The sequence below is a fragment of the Trichoderma aggressivum genome, assembly GCF_033847375.1.
Source record: "Trichoderma aggressivum f. europaeum strain CBS 100526 chromosome Unknown scaffold_040, whole genome shotgun sequence".
Classification (NCBI taxonomy): domain Eukaryota; kingdom Fungi; phylum Ascomycota; class Sordariomycetes; order Hypocreales; family Hypocreaceae; genus Trichoderma; species Trichoderma aggressivum.
Window position 1 is genome coordinate 12,004 of NW_026946406.1, and position 22,431 is coordinate 34,434.

The 22,431-nt window shown below is 51.2% G+C and overlaps 3 protein-coding genes across 3 annotated transcripts; all 3 read left to right on the forward strand.

Annotated features, from left to right (window-relative positions):
* Nucleotides 1–9,498: 9,498 nt before the first annotated feature.
* Nucleotides 9,499–11,391, forward strand: Triagg1_8263 (uncharacterized protein; the record flags this gene model as incomplete). The annotated part of the gene is made up of 2 exons (XM_062903090.1): nt 9,499–9,637; nt 9,698–11,391. The coding sequence occupies 2 exons, from the start codon at nt 9,499–9,501 to the stop codon at nt 11,389–11,391; spliced, it is 1,833 nt and encodes a 610-aa protein (XP_062752673.1).
* Nucleotides 11,392–15,210: 3,819 nt separating this feature from the next.
* Triagg1_8264 (uncharacterized protein) lies at nt 15,211–17,811 on the forward strand (the record flags this gene model as incomplete). The annotated part of the gene is made up of 5 exons (XM_062903091.1): nt 15,211–15,359; nt 15,607–15,708; nt 15,830–15,897; nt 15,987–17,678; nt 17,753–17,811. The coding sequence occupies 5 exons, from the start codon at nt 15,211–15,213 to the stop codon at nt 17,809–17,811; spliced, it is 2,070 nt and encodes a 689-aa protein (XP_062752674.1).
* A 701-nt stretch (nt 17,812–18,512) lies between these two features.
* Nucleotides 18,513–22,428, forward strand: Triagg1_8265 (uncharacterized protein; the record flags this gene model as incomplete). Its single annotated transcript, XM_062903092.1, has 6 exons — nt 18,513–19,316; nt 19,376–19,604; nt 20,006–20,131; nt 20,218–20,568; nt 21,508–21,819; nt 21,887–22,428. The coding sequence occupies 6 exons, from the start codon at nt 18,513–18,515 to the stop codon at nt 22,426–22,428; spliced, it is 2,364 nt and encodes a 787-aa protein (XP_062752675.1).
* Between the last annotated feature and the right edge of the window lie 3 nt (nt 22,429–22,431).

The following is a 22,431-nucleotide window of genomic DNA, read 5'->3' on the forward strand; positions in this document are numbered from 1 at the left end:
TTCGTTCTGTTTCATCTATTTGACTTTCTCATCTCTTCTAATTCTCTGTCCCTCTTTTTTTATACCCTGATCAGCACGCATTTATTTCAGCAGTAAGATTGATTTCGAAGCGGAAGAGCGACGATCACTGCAGTTCCACATTATGACCTTTTTTTTCTTTTCTTTTCTTTTCTCTCTCTTTACTCGAATATACACGAGAGAGCGGCGGGTTTCTCTTCCTTTGTTCTGGGAACTGGGGCACACGACTATGGGGTGCGGGTATAGGTCAAGGGGATCATTTGCGACTACAGTAATGGGGATGGGCGAATTTACGGGGCAACGTTTATATTATTTTGCTTTTCTCTCTATGTCTTGGTCTTGGCTTTTATTCATTTGGGAAAGTGTTTCAACGGAAATGAATCTTTTTTTTTTTGCGGGAGTAGGGAGCAACAAAAATGGATTACTGTGTGCAAGATTTACCTAGACCAAAGATGTGTGGACCTATTAGACGAGTGATTTTATTTTATTCCATCGTGGATGCAGCAATGCACGTATCAATACCCCCCCTCTCTCCCATTTTTTGTATCAAGAGTTGCTACAGTTTCGGCGTTTAGGTAATGTGACGCATCAAGTTTGATATTGGCAGCAAATAAGAGTGATGAAATGATATATAATCTGTCAGGAAAGTACCTAGGTAGTAGTCAGAGAAAACCCGCCGAGGAAACGGAATTTCCCGACGAATCGAGGTAATCTTGGGAAAAAGACTGGTGTGATGACGGGCATTAGATTTCCTGCGAGTGTTTGGCTCGGACTGGGGCATCGGGAATGACTAAAAAGTTTGTTTTACTGCTGCCTGTTTTTTTTTTTCTTACGTGTTGATTTTTCTTTTTCTTTTTCGTCTTTTCTTTGTCTCGTCTCTTGCTTGTTCCCTGTCACAAGGGGAGAGGACGGGAGGGGGGGCATTTTCGGCTTACTTGCTTTTTTGATTCCTCTTGTTCTGTTGCATGCGGTCTAGGTGGGCCTCCGTCATCCTGCTGGAAAAAATGTGATGAATGACCTTTTTTTTTCCCCCTTCTCTCTCTGTTCGTGTTGTTGCAAGCGCCGTATGTAATGTCAGGGCTGTGCCGTAATTATTGCTTGGATCAAGAGAGCCCAGATCCATGGCGGGGGAAGAAAGCCGAGACGACAAAAAGACACAACAAGGGGCGCGGATTTACACAGCCCGAGCCACTAAAGCAATGACGGGTTTTTACTGTATTGGGTACGTGTGAATAATGCGAGGTGAGGCGAGCTTTTCCTTTACCACCCGTGTCCCCATCATCATCATTTTCACTGTTGGGTCTTTTGCTTTTTTGTTGTGTCTTGATCTTTTGTTTCGATGCTACGACGTGCTTTTCTTGGCGGATCGTGTACCCTGTAAGAAAGCGGTAAAACTGAATTTTGGTCATCCTTGTTTTTTATCACCATTATCCGTTTTTGCGAGGGCTTTTAAGCGGCTCTGCGCATCATTTTCCGTTTTATCTCGGCAAGCATTCTACGGGTGTGGATATTTGGGTTCGTTTTTTCCCCATTTTTGATCCCATCTGATTAGGGTGGGAAAAGGGTGAGGCGGCACATCTTACGGGAGACATGGGGAGGTGCCCAAGCCTGCATAAAACCTGCAAGGCGCAAAAGAGGACAAGCCCTATGAAAATCAGACAATCACACAGAGAGTGACAGCGAGACAGAGGGGGAAAAAAAAGTTACAGGTATCAAAAGGAGGAGAAAAAAGCAAGAGGGTGGTATTGGGGGGAATGGAATGGATGGGCAAGTGAGAAGTTTAGCACAAGGGGGTGTGCGGAAGGTGTTTGGATCAGAGGGGAAGAGAGAGAGAGAGAGGAGGGATATGCTTTTTTCCTTTCCATCTGCTGGAAACTTGTTTGCTCGACTTGCGTTGTGCTTGGTATGTGTTGATCCTGCTGTTGCATGATTATCTGCTGATGAATAATGATTGATCATATTTGAGCGTGACGGCCGTTGCATGTGCCGGAAAAAGGGTGGTATTAGGGTTAGGAAGAGGTGGTAGTGGCAAGTAGCAATAGAGCGAATATCGGAGTAACAGCACGTATTTGTCCAAGTGAGGATGGGAAAGACGGCATACGAGTGATGAGTATGAGGGAGCAGAGGAAATGAGAGTTGAGTGAAGCGTATCCGGGGACGAACACGACAAGAGACAGAGAGACGAGAGACAGAAGGGCAGAGATTGGCACCTGGTCGGTCAATGTTTGATTGGATTCTTGGGAGGGGGGTGCGTGAGCAGGTACCGATTGCCCGGATGCTGACTTGCGTGCATTAATAGAGTGCTGATTTATCTCTGGTTGTTCTTTTTTGGGGAGAAGGGCATGGGAGAGAGGCATATCTCGGCAAGGGGAAGAGTCAGCGAGAAGGGGGTTTCTTGATTGTTCGTTCGTTCGCTGGCTGTTCTACGTATACAGTTAGAACGGACAAAGTAGTCAAGTATAAAAGAGCAAAGCGGCGAGCGGCACCTACGGCAACTTGGGATAATCAAACCAATAACTGCCATCATTGTCCAAACTACTACTAGTGGTGAAACTAATCCAGCACTGACAAGCAGGTATTTAGCATCAATTAACCACAACCGAACCGAGGGGGGCGTGCGACGATGAGAAAGAAGAGAGCAAAGACAAAGGGAAAAGAGAGAGAAGAAAAAGCCCGCGGCGGGCCCAAGTCAAAGTGGCGGAGCCGTCTCCGAGAACAGTCGCCCATGGGGCCGGACAGGGCTGGGCGGGAGGCGGATGGATGGATTAGTCTCCAGAGATGATTTTCCCTCTTTTTTTTCCTTTTTCTTTTTCGTTTGGGGCAAGTCTTTCCAATTTGGAATCCCCGGGAAACAAGGCACCGTAGTGGACTGGAGGTGAGATAGAGAGGAAGGGAAAAAGGCTGGCGAAGGGGGGGAGTGCGTAAGCACTTCATTACGGACAAATCAAATTAATGACTTGTTCGCCCCGTGTAGGTAGAAGGCGCGGCTAAAGGCGGCCGGGCCCTGTTTTTGGATATGGATATGGACGTGTAAGTCATGTATGTATGTATGTATGTAGACGAGCATGTTTTCCAGTGAGTCCACGTGCAGGAACGAGAATGAAGCAACTTTGAGCGAGCGAGTCTGTCTCTGAAGCCAATGACCGATGCCTAGAAAGCTGATGCGGCGGCGAGGCCGTATGACAAAAGCTACAATCGTTCCCAGCAAGTAGCAAGCTCCAGAAGCAGTTAAAAAAAAAAAATAAAGGGAAAAGGGTGGGAGGAGAACCCGGAACTGCCATTTCTCCTTTGGTTACCAAGGTCCGGCGGCAAGATTTCTTTTTTGTCTTCTTCTTCTTCTTTTGACAGCCCTGTGTGACGCGACAAATAGAAAGACGAGATCCGCGGCAAATGGGGGTACCACAGGACAAGCCGCTCAGCTGACTGGCGTCCGAGATGTGCCATGGGTGTCTCCCTGGGGTGTGTGTGTGTGTGTGTCTGGACGTGTTGCCAAAATTGGCGTCAAGAAAGGAATTACAAAGCAATATACTCGTAGTGGGTTTCTACGCTCTTAGACGAGTTATACGCAGATGTTAATTAATCCATGCTAAATGGATGGGAACGCTTTTACGATTAATCTCTTTCTGCTCAGCGGCCTAATTTGCTCGATGACAAGGCCTTCGAAGCCAAGGAAGCGAGACAGGACGCCAATCGTTTGCTCGATGGCGCGCTAGATAGGGTAAATGGGATTATTTTAGGTTTGTGGCTGAAGGGTCTGGAATTCATCTGGATCACGGAAAGAAACAGGTTACTGGAGTTCTACGTATCAAGCCAACAATCCCCGAGGTGAGAGAAGCCGACGCTACTGGACTCTTACTTGTCCCTGCTTGTACGTACTGCGTACATCCATGGAGCGAGTCAAACGGCGTAGCATTTTGGGGGTGGGCAGAAGGGGGGCCAAATGTGTCAAGTAAACTAATCACCCTGCAGATAATGCCAATGTGTGTGTGTGTGTGTGAATAGCTGTGATGGATGCCGGTAATGAATCGTGCTTTTGGTAGGGCAGAACTCGTGTAAAAGAGCTGAGCGTCGGTAAACGGCCCCCCCCTACTCGATGCCGCTCGGAGGAGAAAACCGTCCTCGTGCAACGACGGGCGGGTAGAAGATTTCTGGAATTGAAAAAAAAAAGGGAGCACAGCCTCCGGGGCACCACGTGGCGGAGGCTGTTGGAAGGGTGGTGAAGAAATGGGACGGACAAGAGAGGCGCCTGGTTGGAAGAATCCGCCACGGCTTGTGGTTGGCAGGAAAACAAGGTTGGCTGGTGTGGACGCCAATGGCCTCGGATTGGTCTGCCTCCATTCCCACGGCTGCCTGGTCCATTTTGATTGGCGCTGTCTTGATCACTTGGCCGACGAGTTCTGGACTTTGCAACGGCAGCATCTGGAGGTGCTGAGTGGTGTGTTGGGGGGTAAAGGGGTACAAGTTGGTGGTTGCATGTGCTTGTATGTGGTTGCTGAGAAGATGGCGAGTATAACAGCAGTGCCGTAGCAATGAGACTGGTGGAAGAAATGGTCCCTCGATGAACTGCAGATTGTAAACGGCCCTTTGGGCCGAATGTTGTTGGTTCCATCGACACAGCCGGGCCTAGATCTTCATTAGGGCTGAGATGAACTGAGGAGGAGTCAACCAAACCAGGTTAACATCGTCCGCAGGGCTGTGTGTATTAACTCGTGTACTCGTAGCACCACTAACAACATCAGCAGCTTGTAGTACGAGTAGCTGAGCTGAGCTGCCAAGCTCTGGATGCCAATGCTCTTGGCCCTGCTGTTAGTGTTAGCTGACTTGGATGGATCGTCTCATTGCCCACCCTCATCTCCGTGTTGCCACTGTTTATTCCCCTTCCCTTGGTGATTGCCGTTCCAGAGTCACGAATCGAGGATGCTGTCCGTGGTTCATTACTCGTGAGCCTGCCTGGATCGGGTGCTGCGGGCTTTACGGAGTAGAAAAGGCACTTGTTGCGGAGAGCCAGGGGTGTCGGACAGGTCCATGCCCAAAGGTTGCCAAAGCGAGGGTTTTTTTTTTGCCCGTCTGTCCTTCTCTCTCAGTCTCATTTCTTTTCCGCCTCTTCTTCCCTCATTGCCTGCTGCTACTCGTACGTATCAATTTTCACAAACGGAGTCGCGCGGCGTCAGCGACAAAGTGGGCAGAAGGGCCGTGCGCTGAGGGATCGATGCATCCCATGGAGCTGGAGCTGGAGCTGGCGATTGGGTTCTATGGTCATCATTACTCCGAAATCCGATCCCAACACACATCTCGTCACGCTGTCCTGGTCGGTATGGGGTAGCAGGTACGATACGAGGGGAATCGCCCAAAGGATGATGCCTGTACTCGTACGGAGTCCCTGGGCGATCACATGCAGTCAGTGGCTGTGGAGGATGCGATAAGAGGGCTGAGAGGCTGAGAGACAGACAGAGAGAAGGGGGGGATTGAGGAGGGGGGAATTGTGCAAAACAAAGCGCAGCAAACAGTAATACCGCAAAGCCCGCTGCTGCAGGCAAGGCAAGACCAGGCAAGACAAGACAAGACAAGACAAGACAAGACAACCAGCGGCCCGCAAGCGGCAAACCCCAAAACCACGACGGCGGCCTTGACCGAGAGATGAGCGCAACGGCCTCGGAGAGCGGCGTTGCCGGGTCTGCTTGGGCCAGCATCTGCTGCGAGACGCTGTCACTGCCTGGGTGAGGCTCGGTGAAGGCATGGCTGACCACGGACGGGCTCGTGCGCGCTGGGCTGGACCAGGTTCATGTTCCGAAGAGGCATCAATGCCGCGAGGTCCGTATCGTATCTTGTCGAAAATAAGTGTGATAACCGTGGTAGCCGCCACCAATATCCGTATCCATGGATGCCATGACTACCTACCTGGCATCCAGGCAATGCATGACTGGCGACGATACGTGTACCCGTACCCGTACTGACCTGGGGCCTTGACCTGGGGCCTTGACCTGGCCTGGGATAATCCGCACTCCGTGTGCTCCGCTCTCTGTGAATCAATCCGTATCACCGCCAGGATCTGCTCTCTCCCGTCTGCTCTCCACGTGCGCGTCCAGACGTGTGGAGAGCCACGACGACGGGGGCTGGAGAGGAAGAGGAGGCCGAGAGCTGACATAACCGGAGCACAGCGCCGCTTTGGGCCTCGGCAGCTGATTTCCTTTTCTTCTTTCTTCTGCTCTGGTCGTTTGCCGTCGCTTGCAATTGAGGGCCAGACCTTGGCGCCTGGGCTGTGATGCCGTATCGAGCAGGAGCCGGAGAGCGATGAAATCCAACCAGCCCGGACTGGGATGCGATGCCGAATGGAGGCGGTGGCGATTCGAGCAAAGTGTGGTGGTGTTCATGTTTGCCAGGCTGCATTAGCGGAGGGCCAGCCACGTTGTCATTAATAGCATCAAATCGCGAGCTGAAGGACGATGGGATTTTGCCGTTTATATCTACATGTACGTGTACTAATGCCTGCGCACGCGAGACTCATGCTTTCGGGCCATGTACATACGGACGGGATCAGATGCAGCTGCTGGATACAGCGGTTGTGCCGTTTCGCATCTCTCTGCCTGCTCCCAACCTTGCTTGATTGATGCTGCGTTTAGCGATCTGCGGGGGTTTGCTACCTAGTACAGACGCAATTGATCAACCAATACCATCAAATCAGATGGAAGAAATGAAGCAGGCCGGCATCTACGGAGCGCTCGTACAAATCCCCTCACTTCCGGCAGCTCGTTTGCCTCAGCCTTGTGTTGCCCAGAGGTCTCAGTTTGATTGCCGTCGGTCCACGTCCGGTATTTGTACCACCCAACACGATAGAAGCTGATGTGACGGGTGCTGTGCGATACCTACGATATGCATGGCCGCGAGTAAGTTGTTATTTGATACTTCGCACCCTGGTCCGCTCGAGTCCGCAGGCGTTATTGGCCACCAGCCAATCCCAGCTGCCCATCCCTCATCGTCCCGTGTTTGGCGTCATCTTTACCATGTCCAGCCTGGTCGTAACTTGTTTGCGCCCAAAACGAGCCCGCTGCGTGATCGGCCTGGCCGGGTTCCTGGCGGTTTGATAGCGACTTGCGCGCAACCTGTACGAGTACAAGTACATGTACACATCGGACAGACGATGCTACGATGCGGTTACAGCGCGCGGGGCCTCTGCTCCCCACCTGCAATCTGTACCTGACCTGTGCCTGTTTACTTGTAGGCATCGTAGCATCAAGCATCTACTCGTACAGGTACTATCTGCTAGACTACAGTAGTGCGAGAGAGAAATGCGACGACACGAGCCTGTGGCGACACATCAAATAAATCTTCAACGTCTGCATGTGGTGTTTTTACCGGTGTTTAGCGGCAGGCATTATATTTAGTAGCGCGTGTGCCCTGCAACTGTGGTCGCTATCGGGTTGCTGCGCTAGCTGGGTCGAGGTACATTGGATGCGCGGCCAAGCGTCAGCACTTGCGCTGCCCGCACTCCAAGGTACATTTGATAATCTTGGGCTCTGGGCCGGGCCGGGCTGGTTATTTTCTGCCATGGATGGCGGAGGATCTGCTCTGCTCTGCTCTGCTCTGCTCTGCTCTGCTCTGTTATCTGGGCGGCTTCAATGGCTGCAGGAATGGTGGCTGATGGCTGCTGCTGCCGCTGCTCACCCAGTCGACCGAGCGAGGATAATGCATTGCATTGCATTGCATCGCACGACCCCCGGGATGGATGGACTGCTCTTGATTGAATTGATTGATGAAATGATTTCAGCGGATTTGCTTTTGATTGGGATGGAGCAGAGCAGAGCAGACAGAGCAAAACACGCTCGTGTATGTACCCTCTTTGTACCTGTAGACTCGGTTTGCCTGGCCCCGGGGCACGTGTTTGCCTGCCGCTGCCCTGATCCCTACAGGGCCAGTACCTGCCAAGCGGCTGCGCTAGATGCATTCCGCGCCCTCTCTTTGACTTTTTTCTCTCTCTTCTCTCATTTTTCGCCTTCGCCCATCGGCCCCGACTTCGATCCGCCGACTTTCTTCTTCTTCTTTTTTAGCTGCAACAACCAGCCATTAGGCCTATGCCATGCCGCTGCTTTTCAATGGTCGCCATTCCATGACGCCTTGCCGTATTTGCCGCCGCCTCATTGGCCTGGCCGCCCAGCTGGACCCTCCCCGGATGCCTCGCTTTTCCCTTCTAGAAGGACGGCAGAAGCCATCTGCCAGGGGCCTCCCAGCCCGTTTCCCGCATCCATGGTACGAAATGCAGGGGGCCCAAGAGCTGGTAATTTACGACGGTCAGGCGACGAGGCTGCTCGCCCTGTGGTTGGCCGTGGCCTCTCCGGATGGGGACGCCTTTCGACAGCGGACAGCCATTTTGGCCTTCGCCTGGTCCCACACCACCATCGAAAACTTTACACAAGTCGACAGACTTTTTGCTGCTAGCCAGAGCAAGCCAGAGCGAGCCAGAGCAAGCCAGAGCGAGCCAGAGCAAGCCAGAGGCAACTTGCGTTTCAGGACGGCATGGGGGCCGCTGTGAGAAATGACACTGTTCCTGAAACGGGGCTTGGTGCGTCCTGCTCGACAGGGGAATGCGTGACACCAATTCGCTGGATTCCACGACTCGACCGGGTTATGCCAGTCGCTGGCCGACAAAGGATTTGGGATTAGGGATTAGGGGGGCGCAATTCATGCTCGCTCCCAAGAGTTAGGTCCCAGATGTGGCCCTACCGTCCATCTTGTCCCATCACCACAGCGCCCGACCCGGTGGGCTTGATTGCACACGCTGCCACTTTGCCTGGCCTTTTCTCCGACAGATCTTCTAGAAGCCTTCCCCGGCTTTTCGACCGTTTCTCCCCTCGCCATTTGTCTTTCTCCCCTTGCCTGGCCCTGGCGACTGCGTCTTTCCTCTCTGTCGCTCGTTCACCCAACCTCTCTGGCTTTCTCCTTCTTACAGAGAAAATTTGTTCCCGTCCTTTTCTTGATAGGCAGTGCCTTGGCGGACTTCTCAGCCCCAGCGACTCAACGTTGAGGCGACGCTAATATTAATCCAAAATCTGGAAATCGGTTCCTTCGATTGGAAGGACGTACTGACCAGTTAATCACTCTCTTTGATCGTGACCGGCACGCGAGAGCGAAACTCAGCTGAACTCTCTTCAGCGCCCATACCGGCGACGTCACCGAGCGCTAGTTTTTTTCTTCCTCGCTTCCCTCTTGTTTCTTTTCCCTCTTTCCTGTCGACTTTTCCATCGCCGCGTTGCGCGGCGGTTATGCGAGTTTGACGACGAGCGGTGGTGTTGAGTTGCCATCTCTCTCTTTTCATTTGGCAAGGACAGGAACATCGAACCGCGTTGCTTCTTTGGACGTGTCCGTGGGTAGCGACTTTTCACTGTCGATACCACTTTTTTGTTGTTGGTGCGGCGATAGCTGGCCGTCGATTTCCATCACAAGGACGAAGCGCGGTTCATTGTCGAATCGCGACAATCCTGCATCATGTTTCCATACGGGGCCGCGCCCGAGGAGTCCACCGTGCGTCCATTGACGGAGGACGACCAACAGCTGCTCCTCGGGCTCGTTCACAAATACGGAGCCTCTAGTCTATTATTTGCCTTGACAGGCTATGGTGAACCATGTAGGTCGTCAACTACGTCAACTACTCGTGATTGGGGTTTGAGTTCTGACATGAAATCAGCACGGGCATCTGCGTTTTCTGCAAATACCCTTCTCAGCAGCGCGAGCGCGTCTTCAGTAGCATGGACTAATTCAGAGGCTGCCTCGCAATGCCGGTCTGATGAGGCGTCTATTCACACCTCATACACGTGGCCTGACGTTCAGAACGACATGCCACCCGTGCATGATGGAGAGGCTAACAAGATGACGACGACTGAGCGGTCATGGCTTGATTCGCCTGTAGCAGTGCCATCCCCGATGATTCAGCCTCACGACGTCACGTCACACCCCTCTCCGCGCCTTGTTACGCCAACTTCCAAGAAGTACCAGTGCCCGATGTGCTATCTGGACAACAGCCCCGTCGGGTTTGGCAGGAAGAGCGATTTTAAGAAGCACCTGCACAACTTCCACGGAGCCGACGTCGTCTGGATCTGCCGAACCAAGGGATGCCATTTGTCATTCTCGACCGAGCGTGCATACAGCACGCACGCCAAGGAGGCTCACAGGATGAAGGCTCTCCCCAACAGCGCTGCTCGAACGGAAATGTGCCCGCAGCTCGTCTTTGCCTGCGGCTTCGGCAACTGTCGCGACCGGCTATTTGAGGCCCACAACTCGGATGACGCCTCGGCAACACGCGATAAGCACTTTGAGCACATTGCCAAGCACTTTGAGGATGGCTTCGACGTTAGCAACTGGGAGTACAAGGTCCAGGTGCAGAACCTCATGCGGCAGAAACAGGTCAAGCAAATCTGGAAGACGTGCATTTGGCCCAAGGAAAAACGACAGCAACTTCACTGGCGAGCACGGTCTTCCGGTGACCTGAAGCGCATGCTCGAGTGCCGCCACTTGGGCACCAACATCTCCAGCCTTGTTAGGCTGGCCTTCATTCTTGGAACTGCTCCATTCACAGTAACCTCCACCCCGCCGCCCAACGAGATCGACATCTACTTTCAGCTTCCGTACAGGAGCCAGTGCCTGCTGGAGTCGTCCGGCCATGCCTCCTTGGAAAGCTCTTCCATGAAAATGGAAGAGGGCTCACCTGCATTTAGCCTTCCCAAGAGCCGCTCCGGCATCACCAGCATCCCCCAGACCATGCTCAAGTTTTCCGGCCGCTCGTTGAAGAAGAGCACTCGGCCGACAACACCAGCGAGCGTCATGAGCAATGGCGCCGACACAATCATGGGAGACGATTCGGCGGCTGGCCCGCACCCGGGAACACCGTTCCCCATCCCCAACGAGACTGTTTGGCCGGCGGATGCTCCGAAATTCGCCCCCGATATCCCAACCTCTATGCCAAAATCAATGAATAGCCCTGCCGATACAGCCATCTTTGATCCCCAGCAACAGCAGCAACTGCCGCAGCATCATCAGCAACAACCACCACAACTCCCACTGCTTCCACACCAACTTCAGCAAGAGCAGCAACAGCTGATGTACTCCATGCCGCCGCAAGATAACTCACAGCAGGCGTGGATGGTAATGAACCAGCAGATTCCGACATACCAGACACCGCAGGTGTTCCCGGAGCAGGCGGACATGATGAATGGGCTTTACGACTATTCGATGAACTCTAGCCAGACTTCGACAGTGCGGCCAGGAACTCCAACACCCCACAAGCGACCGGCATCGTGGAGCCGAATGATTAGCATGGAGAACCTCCGGCCGTCCAAGAAGTCATCGCCCGACACACCACCGGGGATGCTTATGGGTATGTAAACGACTGGGCAGGTTTAATACTAGCCAACCTACCAGCCAACCATGATCATTGGCCTTTTTCATCTTCATCTTGGTCGCCAACACGATCTAGATGTACGCTCTGCTAGCGAATGGCTCCACTCTTTTATCGATTTCTTATATGTCTTTTACATATATCCCTTGCCGCGATTGATTTCCTGTATTCTCAAACATATATACCACTACTTATACCAAACGGACCGGGACGGCAATGTACGTTTAATTGGGGGAACCAACTTTGGGGGGAGGGAAAGGGGGGCGGGGAGGCGGGATCGATTCGCATTCCATTTTGTCACTATGCTGACGCTGAGATACCATTTTCTTTCTTTCCTTTTTATTTTCCTTTTTTCTCTTTGCTGTTATGTGATGGACCGGCGTCGTTCACGAATCACACACATATAGACAGGGTGGGATTGGTCATTTGTGGCATTTATGTGGAGCGAATGGTGTCTTTTTTTATGTTATTCTTGTTATGATGGGGGGAAGTTGTTGGAAAAATAGGCCGAGAGATACATACGAATCTATGTAGTGATGTCTGGTGAATGTGACATTTGCATCAAGGAGCAAACAATGTTGTACAATTGACCATGTTTTGAAGTTGCTTCTCTTTTTCTCTTTTTCTGTTTGCTGTCTCTTTGTGTAGCGTGCCTTGCCTAGTAGTTGCCATGCCGCGTGGTTTTGAAAGGGCGGGAGACGGACGGCTTGGCGATATGACGTGGAGGAACAACGTCATGCCATTTGGGGTGCATACTAAGGTAGATATACGCAACGGTACCTCGTGCTTCTTTTCCATTATTACTACGAGCATGTCAGGTAAATATAAGACTGTACGGAGTAAAGACTTTGAGTGATTGTGAAGCTGCAGCTTTGCTCGGATTTCAGTCTGATAAGAGTAATACCTACCTAGGTATTACGAGTATACGCTCTGGATGTGCGTATCAGCTAAGGCACATTGCAGGTATCCATTTGCGGGTTTGGCCAATCAGATGATGAGAAATCAAGGGTACTTTTGCTTACACGTTATTGTGCCTCTAGTACCTTATTATACAAGTACTGCGCATCTCAAGGAATACTTTTGCGTGACTTGTAGATTGAGAAAAATATCAAGTGCAAGCTACAAAACACACCCAAAATATCGTTTACTTTTATGGATTAGATATAAGATATATAAAAGTATATAAGTTATTTGTTTTTATACTTTATTGCTTCTTATATAAATTAGTACTTTATTATGGTGGTTGCGGTCGCTGCTGATAGAGGTAGTGTGGGGCGAGTACATGCAATGTGCCTTGGCTGCTTTGAAAATAGGCCCACGAGGCATGGAAGGAGAAGGTAAGACACGGATAGGTACGTACGAGTATATTAGCATATCGCAGAATAACGCTTCTCTTACCACACACGTAATGAAAATAAAGTAAGGGAAAAGAAAACGGCTCGCAAGGTAGTTTAGGCTTGAGAAAATATATCTTAACAATTTTGAGCCGTTTCAACTCATATGTTGCCATTGTTTTTAGAAAGGTTCACTCGGATGATTCACAGCATAGGTGGGATGTCTCGCGATTGTTTCCCCACCGCCTGGCCCGTCAGCTTACCCGCCATTTTGGTGGCCCCAGGGTACGTATGTAGGGCGAGCGGACATGGGGAAAGAGGCGGAGATGGGAGAGTGTGCTGACGTGAGGAGCTGGCTGGCTGAGTGCAGAAAATCCAGGCACGGCACGGGGGGGATGGAACGTCGGAAGAGGCTCTGGTCGTATTACATGGACCAAGAATTACGAATAACTCGACGGGATGGGATATCATGTGAAATACGAGTACATATGTATGTAGTAGCTCTTGGAAGGACGTTGCGATTGGCTTTGCAAGGCGGTGAGAGAAGAGCATGAGTAAGAACATGAGCACGACGTGAAGCAGGATGGTGGGTGATATTGCAGCGAGTACGAGGGGTATCGACGTTTTGTTACTGTTCGTCGCCCTTTGCTGCTGTGTGGTATCCGAGGGGATAAGATGCTTTGGCATTGGGCAATGGCCGCTTTCTTGAAAGATGCGTGCTGCAGGAGGAAGATGTGTTGGCGTGGTGCTGTATCGAGGGAGGGACTGGAGTTGTGTATATGAAGTCTGTTTTGACTCTGCCCCGGTTGAATGCAAAGCAAATCCGGGCCTTGTTTAGTCCTCCTTCAGGATGTCGTTTGCTTAAAGCTTTGTCCAACGTAATTTGGTCTCCTTGATTGGCCCAAGTCTCCCAAAACGAGCTCTGATTCATCCGGGGTCCGACTCGGGATCCGTGTGTGTCGGGGTCTGGTCACTGATCCCCGGGCATCTCACGTCCTTGTTCGTTCGGAGAGGGGAAAAAGCAAGCTGCTGTATCCCGCGAACTCCGGGTGTCCAATAGAGCGGAATAGCCTGGCATTAGCCTGCGCTGCTAACCTGAGAAGTACTCGTAGTCGCGCCACCGGAAGCCGTGGTTGACATGTGCTCTAGGCTAAACACGAGCGAGGCCATGTATTCTGGACGAAGGCTTTCCGGGGATAAGGGATTGGCGAAAGGACATTGTATGGGTTTTTTTTTTCTCTTTGAGCTTGCAGCTTTGTGAGTCAACGGGCGTTTGGATTGACGCTCCGTAAATCGCAGCTGGGATTCGGCTAGGCTGAGAAGAGTTGTGCTGGATGAACGGATGGAATTGCTTCAGATGGATTTCGTTGTCGATGTGACGCCGTAGTTGATGGATGGGGTTGCCTGGGAACAAGCTAAGGTACCTGTGCCCATTGACTGATCACTGCATGTGCGCTAGACTTGCACAACGCAGGGGGGAAAACGTAAGCCCTGGAAGTACTAGGGCTCTGCTGTGCTCTGCTGTGCTGTGCTGTCTTGTCTGTGCTGAGATAGGAACAAGCGGCGGAGGGAGGTACTTGTACATGTAGCGCAAGCTGGCTCCTAGAGCAGGGCAAAGGCTGACGTTGAACACGATCAGACATAGATACTTGACATACATACATTGATGTAGGAACTTACATGAGAAGCAATCGGGATCAATCAAACGATTAGCGATGCGATCAATGGCAATGGCAAGTATGGGGTACTTGGCTGGCGTGGCACACATGTGCTGTAGCAAGTACCTGACTGCAAGTACCTAATGTACATGTATTCCGTGACACGCAGGCAAATGCCCAAGTCCCACACTTTTAGGCGCTCACAGGCCCGCTGATTGGCTGGCGGCCACGGTCTGGCCGTCACTGAACTGCTGCCGTTTGAACTCTGTCTGCCCTGGCGTCTCCGGGGGCCAATGGGAATATGAATGGAGCTGGAGGTTTAGTATTTACTAGGTATTATTCTTGCTGCAAATTTATAACACAAAGGAAAAAAAAAAAAAAAATAAAAATAAAAAAAATCGTACCCCACAGACTACCCTCGACTGCCAAATAGTATTACCCGTTGGATCTAAAAACCTTCCGGTTTCCCTTACAGTTGGATTACGAAGAGTGGATCCAACGGGTAGTAGATCTGCCCCGGCATCGCCCTTGGAACATTCTCTGACTCTAGCCTGGCCCAGGCTAAGTGACTTTTTTTTTTTCTTAATTCAATCGTCTCTTTCTTCTTATTTCTCTTCTCCATCCTGTTCTTCTTCTTCGCCACTCCTCCCCCGCGATACCCTCAATTGTTGCACCTCATAAAGGAAGAAGTGCACCCAGTCTGCTCACGTGCAAAACATCTCTGCGCACACTCTCGCTTTTATTCTTCAATCCCCGGCCTTCTTTGCCGTTACGTCGACTCTTGTATGTGTTACCCACTATAGCTCTATTCGCGATGCTCCGAAGTCGCCAGGCGACAACCAGGGCCGTTCGGGCTCTGGGACAGGCTCGTGCCTTTACCTCGACGACGACGCCCGTCAAGGCCGCCGCTCAGAAGAAGATTCCTACTGGCCAGAGGAATCAGGCGACTGCGAGCGCCGCACCGTAAGTTGCACATTGAAACTCTCGCGGGCTTTGCATTTGTGGGGGTTTCTCTCGGTTGTGCGCCTCGAGGACCAGGTGTTCTTACATCTTGGGGTTTTGCCGCCGATGACCGGGGGGTGCCAAATTGTGGACGAGATGCAGACAATCGATTTTTGCTGCTGCCTCGAGCTGGCGCTTGCATGAGAAATTCTTCTGTTTTCCTTGGATGGGATTTGCTAACAAGATGACAATTGGTCGCGCAAAACAGACAAGTCCGTCCCATCCCAAGCCCTGCCTTCAACACAGCAGACAAAGATCGAAGCCATGTGCAGCCTCTCGTCAACCAGCAGACGCCTGAAATGGATGAATCGTACGTTGAAAACCTTCTCCGCCGCTACGAATGTGCATACATGGGCGAAAAACCACCTCAAGAGAGCATTCATAAAAGCCAATTGAGCTTATTCTGACTCTTTCTTCTTCTCACTCTCTAGATTCATTGGCAAAACCGGAGGCGAAATCTTCCACGAGATGATGCTGCGACAAGGTGTCAAGCACATTTGTAGGTTCCGATGCCGGCTGCTAACCCTGGCTCCATCTACTCCATAACTCTAGCTAAGCAAATCTCGCTAACCTTGAGTCACCTTATAGTCGGATACCCTGGCGGCGCTATTCTGCCAGTTTTCGACGCCATTCACAATTCAAAACACTTCGACTTTATCCTGCCCCGTCATGAGCAGGGAGCCGGCCATATGGCCGAGGGCTATGCCCGTGCCTCGGGCAAACCCGGTGTCGTCTTGGTGACTTCCGGCCCTGGCGCTACCAATGTACTCACTCCCATCCAAGATGCTCTGTCAGACGGAACCCCCATGGTCGTCTTCTGCGGCCAGGTCCCTACTTCAGCAATCGGTTCGGACGCGTTCCAGGAAGCGGATATTGTGGGAATCTCACGGGCTTGTACTAAATGGAACGTCATGGTCAAGAGCGTTGCTGAGTTGCCCAGAAGAATCAACGAGGCTTTCGAGATTGCCACCAGTGGCCGTCCTGGCCCCGTCCTTGTTGACTTGCCCAAAGATATCACAGCTGGTATCCTGAGAAGAGCTATCCCGACCGAGACGGCTCTGCCGTCTCTGCCTAGTGCCGCCTCTCGTGCTGCCAAGGAGCTGAGCACACAGCAGCTTAAAGCTTCCATCAAGCGTGCTGCTGATCTCATCAACGTGGGCAAGAAGCCCGTCATCTATGCCGGTCAAGGTGTCATCCAGTCCGAGGGTGGCGTTGAGCTTCTCAAGGAGCTTGCAGACAAGGCTTCCATCCCCGTCACCACAACCCTCCACGGTCTAGGCGCCTTTGACGAGCTGGATGAGAAGTCGTTGCACATGCTGGGCATGCACGGCTCAGCATATGCCAACATGGCTATGCAGCAGGCTGATGTTATCATCGCTCTCGGCGCTCGATTCGACGACCGTGTCACTGGTGTCGTCTCAAAATTTGCGCCTGCAGCTAGGCAAGCTGCTGCCGAGGGCCGTGGTGGCATTGTTCACTTTGAGGTTATGCCCAAGAACATCAACAAGGTCGTCCAGGCCACCGAGGCCGTGGAAGGCGATGTCGGCACCAACATGAAGCTCCTCATTCCCCAGGTAAAAGCCAAGACCATGGCGGACCGAAAGGAATGGTTCGACCTTATCAACGGGTGGAAGCAGAAGTACCCTCTATCGCACTACCAGCGAGCTGAGCGGACTGGCCTGATCAAGCCGCAGACTGTCATGGAGGAGATTAGCAACCTGACGGCCGACCGAAAGGACAAGACGTACATTGCCACCGGCGTCGGCCAGCACCAGATGTGGGTTGCCCAGCACTTCCGCTGGAGACACCCTCGATCCATGATCACTTCCGGTGGTCTGGGCACCATGGGCTACGGCCTTCCCGCCGCCATTGGCGCCAAGGTAGCTCAGCCCGACGCTCTCGTCATTGACGTTGATGGCGACGCTTCCTTCAACATGACCCTGACGGAGCTGTCCACTGCTGCGCAGTTCAACATTGGCGTCAAGGTTGTTGTCCTCAACAACGAGGAGCAGGGCATGGTGACTCAGTGGCAGAACCTCTTCTATGAAGACCGCTACTCACACACTCACCAGAAGAATCCCGACTTCATGAAGCTGGCTGACGCAATGGGCGTGCAGCACCAGCGCGTCACAGAGCCCGATAAGCTTGTTGATGCTTTGAAGTGGCTGATCAATACCGATGGCCCCGCTCTCTTGGAAGTTGTCACCGACAAGAAGGTGCCCGTTTTGCCCATGGTGCCGGCTGGATCGGCCTTGCACGAGTTCCTCGTCTTTGATCCTGGTAAGTTTTCTCTTTCCGAAGCTACACAGCTTCTATTCGTCATCGTGAATCAAGACAAACTAACGAATTTGCAGAAAAGGATAAGACGCGACGTGAGCTGATGAAGGAGAGAACGAAGGGTGTGCATTCCTAAGCGATTAAAGTAATCATTGGAGGAGTCTACTACTTTCCTATTCGACCCTGATTTCAGTTCAATTCCCCATCTTTTTTTCTTCTTCCATTTGGGGTTTATATCATTTTCGTGTCATTTGCGCACAATGTTTCGTTTGGAGTTTTTATTTTTATTTTATTTTTTTTCTTACCATATTTTGGTACTCAATAGGCGGCGAGACTGAGTTTTCATCAAAGTTGTGTGGCACTTGAAAAGTTGGTCGCGAGGGCTGCGACGAATGGGCTAAGAGAGAGTAACTCTGAGGTCGAAAAAGGGTGATTGAATAGGATCAAGACATGGTAAAACATGCCTGTAGTATGGTTGAGCATGATGGGTTGGGCTGAATGATATAATATCACAGTTTAGGCCTGTATATGGTTGACTTGTCTGATGAGTGATGAAATGTAGTTTAATCATGGTGGATGAAGTACTTGAATGTTTGAGCCGAAATGAGTCAATGAGTCTAGACATTCTCGGTGCAATTCGCGAATGCTCTCGATAACCTCTGTCAAAACACATTTTCTTTATGTGCGTTTTTTTCAATTATAAAGAAAGCATCTAGTATTTATTTTCCATTTTGTTTGGTTCAAGCAGTAAGAGAGACATGATTGACGAGAGATGGAGATATTTCGCACCTGGCGGCGCTATTACGCCCGGGGGGCCGAGCACATATTGCTGTTACTATGGATGAGGAGCAGGAGAGCGAGGATCTTGCGGTTGGACACCTCAAGAAGCACATCGATGCTCTGGGGCCTGACGTATACGCCATCCATGTATCGCAGGACGGTGAATTGTTCTCAGTCTCAACAAACCCCGAAGACGACCAAGCGACCTGTGTGTACTACCCTCCGCTACAGGCGATTCAGAGACCAGATCATGTCAAGACTGTGCTTCGTTTGGATCTGCTCGAGTTGGATCGACTCGCTCCAAATGTCGACCTTGTTTCGTACATGCGCGCAGGTGAGCCGAGAAAAGTTGCGTTCAAGTACTATTTTCTCTTCCAGTTTCTCTATAAGGTGTGGCATGAGATGAACCTGTGGATGCGTCTCCCCATGCATCCAAACATTGTCCCGCTTGACCGACTTGCGTTGGACGAACTATACGGCCACGTCGTCGGCTTTACGAGTCTTTACATTCCGGGCGGCACCATAGAGGAGAATAAGTCGCGTGTGTTTAAACTCGAGTGGCTCCGACAGCTAACTTCCGTCATTGACGACTTGGATTTCAAGTACGGCATCGCCCATCAGGATGTTTCTGCGCGGAATCATGTTGTCGACTCTACGACTGATGCCCTCATGTTGTTCGACTTCAACTACAGCGGTCGGATAGGTGGCATTGGATATGGAGAGGACCGGAACGATGTCAAAGGAGTTATATTTACGCTGTACGCAATCATCACTCGCGATATGCATTTTCGATGCGTTCCGTTCGATAAACAGAATACGGCCGATGTACAGGGGCTAGAGGAATGGGTGCAGCATCCGGATGTAGAACTTGATCACTCTGTTGCGTAGTACCGCTCGGTATTGAACGACTGGGTGGACAGGAGACGGAATGGCTGGATTTTCCAGAGCCGGCCCCGAGGGACTTGGTGTTTACAGACGGCAAAGGGAATTCTACTGTTGAAACTGCGGTCGTCCTGACTGATATGCGCCATGAGCAGCGAGAGAAGGGTATTACCGTCTTAAATTGGGAACGCCCTGCGCGGATTCAGCTTGGGAATGGGAGCCGTTTATTTGACAATGGACAGATTGTGCCTGATGCAGAGGGTGCAGGTTTGGTTGAACCGAACAGCTAGCTAGGCCGGCCATCTATATAAAAAAGTCATTTCAATGTAGTCCAAAATATAAGCGTAATTTAGATTGTGCCCTTATCTTGGGGTTTGGTCCAACTTGGAAAATCTGCGCCTCCATGCGCCTTGCACTACCTATGATGGGTGAAATGCCCCGAAGCAGATTGGCCAATTCAGCCTCACTTCACCAGGGCGAGGCTAATAGAGCGCCCCGGCCTAACACTTGTTAGTCTTTTGGGGGATGACTGGATGGCGGGCTTCCCCGCCTCGTCGATCTTTTTTCATGACGACCTTGAGAAGGAAAACAAAGCATCATCTTTAAAAAGGGAGGTATTAATACCTTCTTTTTTTGTTTTTAACATTTGCTCTGCTGGGTTTGATAAGATACAAGCAAGTGTGTTTTGTTGAACTGGATTCAGGACTTTATCGATGACAGCTTGATGAGCGAAGGAGACGAGGAACGACGCGGGGATGGGGATGATCGTTTGGTGAGAGAGTGGATGCTGAATTGTATGTGGTTTTTCATTAAAATTCCCCTTTTCATGAAGAGGATTGTGTTGGAATTGGGGTTTACTGATGGATGTTTGAGTTTTTAGCGGCTGTTGATGGAGATGGAGATGTGAACGAAGCCGCGGATGAAGACGTCAGTGAGGCGAGCACGTTATTGCCCACGAGTCGAGGGCCATCTGCATTAGCCGCACAGCCATGGCCACAGCACCGCGAAGATGAAGGCGGTGAACAAAGACAAGAAGAAGAAGAAGAACAACAACGGAATTCTCCGAGGAGGGGGGGCAATATCCTCAGCGGTGAGGGCTTGTTGAGAGTGGGTTTGTTGGTGGTGATGTTGGTGATGGTTGGGTTGGCGGTGGTGAGGGCGTTGAAGGGAAAGTTTTCGCCGGGGCTCGTTGCGGGAGGCGGGTTGATGATGGTGATGTGTATTTTGGTGAGTAAGAGGGAGTTGAGGGGGAGGCTGATACGTGATTGATGGGGATTTTTGGGGTTGGTTTTTTATTTATTTATGGGTTTGCTATTTGGGATGGAGCGTTTTTTTTTATGGATGACGGATGAAGATTATTATATACGACATGATGATACGAAATTGATGTTACGCAGCAGTTGTTACCATTATATGATGGGCGAAATATATTGAGTTTAATCAGCCCTGTTATCCAGGTACGTGTATCCACTGCCACTCTCTTTTGGTGATGTCCGGCATATGACACCAGATTTAGGCTTTACGGCGGCGGGATCAGATGGAACAGGTTTATGTGTGGAGCAATTAGAGTGAGAGGGATCTGCAGTGTTAGTGCCGAGAATGACCTTTTTTTGCTTTTGCTTTAGGCTTCTGACCGGGGACTTTTCTTACTTTGATCGCGGACGTGTGAATTTGGTGGGCGAAGGATTCAATGCCAAGATGCTCGCTATCTTATGGACAATGTAGGTATAGCATTGTCTTTGCTTGTATAAATGGGCCGAGGTGATGGAGCAAAATTAGACGGACAAAGGATCGTCTTCAAGAGCAGCTGGCTAGCCAAACAAGCCGAGCCACTTTGTGGAACAAGATGATGCGGCTTGGCATGACTCCTTGGCCTACGACTGGCCCGGCTTAATACTAGCTGCTAGCCTTCTTTGCGCGGCTGGATGGGATTTGAATCCTTTGCGGGATTCAAAATGCATGGGTTCATTGTCGATGAGAGGCTGAGACGGGTGGGATGCAAGGGGAGGGCGGAGGATAGCATGAGGGGAGGACGGAGGCCCGTTTTCTTGGTTCCTTGAACTTGCTTGTCTCCTTTATCTTCTCAATTGACTTACATATCGAACCTGGATATTGTTTATCAGATTGAGAAGCCAAGTTGCGATGGCTCGGTGCTCCCTGCTCTTTGCAGCAATATGGCTCGCGACACTCTCCAGCGCATCAACATCATCCACGCCCTCAAAAACTCCGACAAAGTCCCCTAAACCATCGGCTTCCTCGAAATGCTACTACCCTAACGGCAAGCCCGAGCAAAACTTTTCATACAACTATCAGCCCTGCGGCGGTAAAAACACGACTTGGAGCCAATGCTGCATTCCAGGACAGGACGTATGCACTCCCGATGGCCTGTGTACGCATCTGACGAATGCCGTCGGCGCGTATGATTATAGGGGAGGATGTACGAATGCAGATTGGTCGGGGTGTCCGCAGATTTGCCTCGATGGTGAGTTTCTTTCCTTTGTTGATGTGGATATGACAGTTTGGGAGCTGAGCGGATTGCTTTTATTTAGTTTTGTCCAATTCATGGCTGCAGGTGAAGCAGTGCGCTTCGGGACAGTACTGCTGCAATCCGGACTTTGATAATGGGGATTGCTGTAGGGATGGAAGTCGGCGCTTCAGCCTGCTCGATCGAAATCCCGATGCCAAGGGCGACGATACTACGACCAAGACAAGTGCGACAGAGGCTTCCACTGGAACTATCAGGAGTAGCGCAACGCAAACGGACGGCGGAGCGGCGGAGCAAACAAATGGCGGAGCGGCTCAGCAAACGGATGGTGTAGAGGACAAGAGTAACAAGTCGGCCACGATTGGGGCTGCGGTAGGAGGTTCTTTGGGTGGGATTGCGTTGATTGGCGGTGCTGTTGGTATATGGTTTCTGTTGAGGAGGAAGAAGCAGCAGAAGATGGCACGAGTTGAGAAGGACGGACGAGAGGTGAATCCGAGAACAGTGGAATCAATGGGGATGAAGCAGACGTATACGCCGCTGGCTGAAGTAGAAGGACAGCCGGCAGTGGTGGAGGTGGATTCAAGGGGCGTACATGAGTTGGGATAGAAG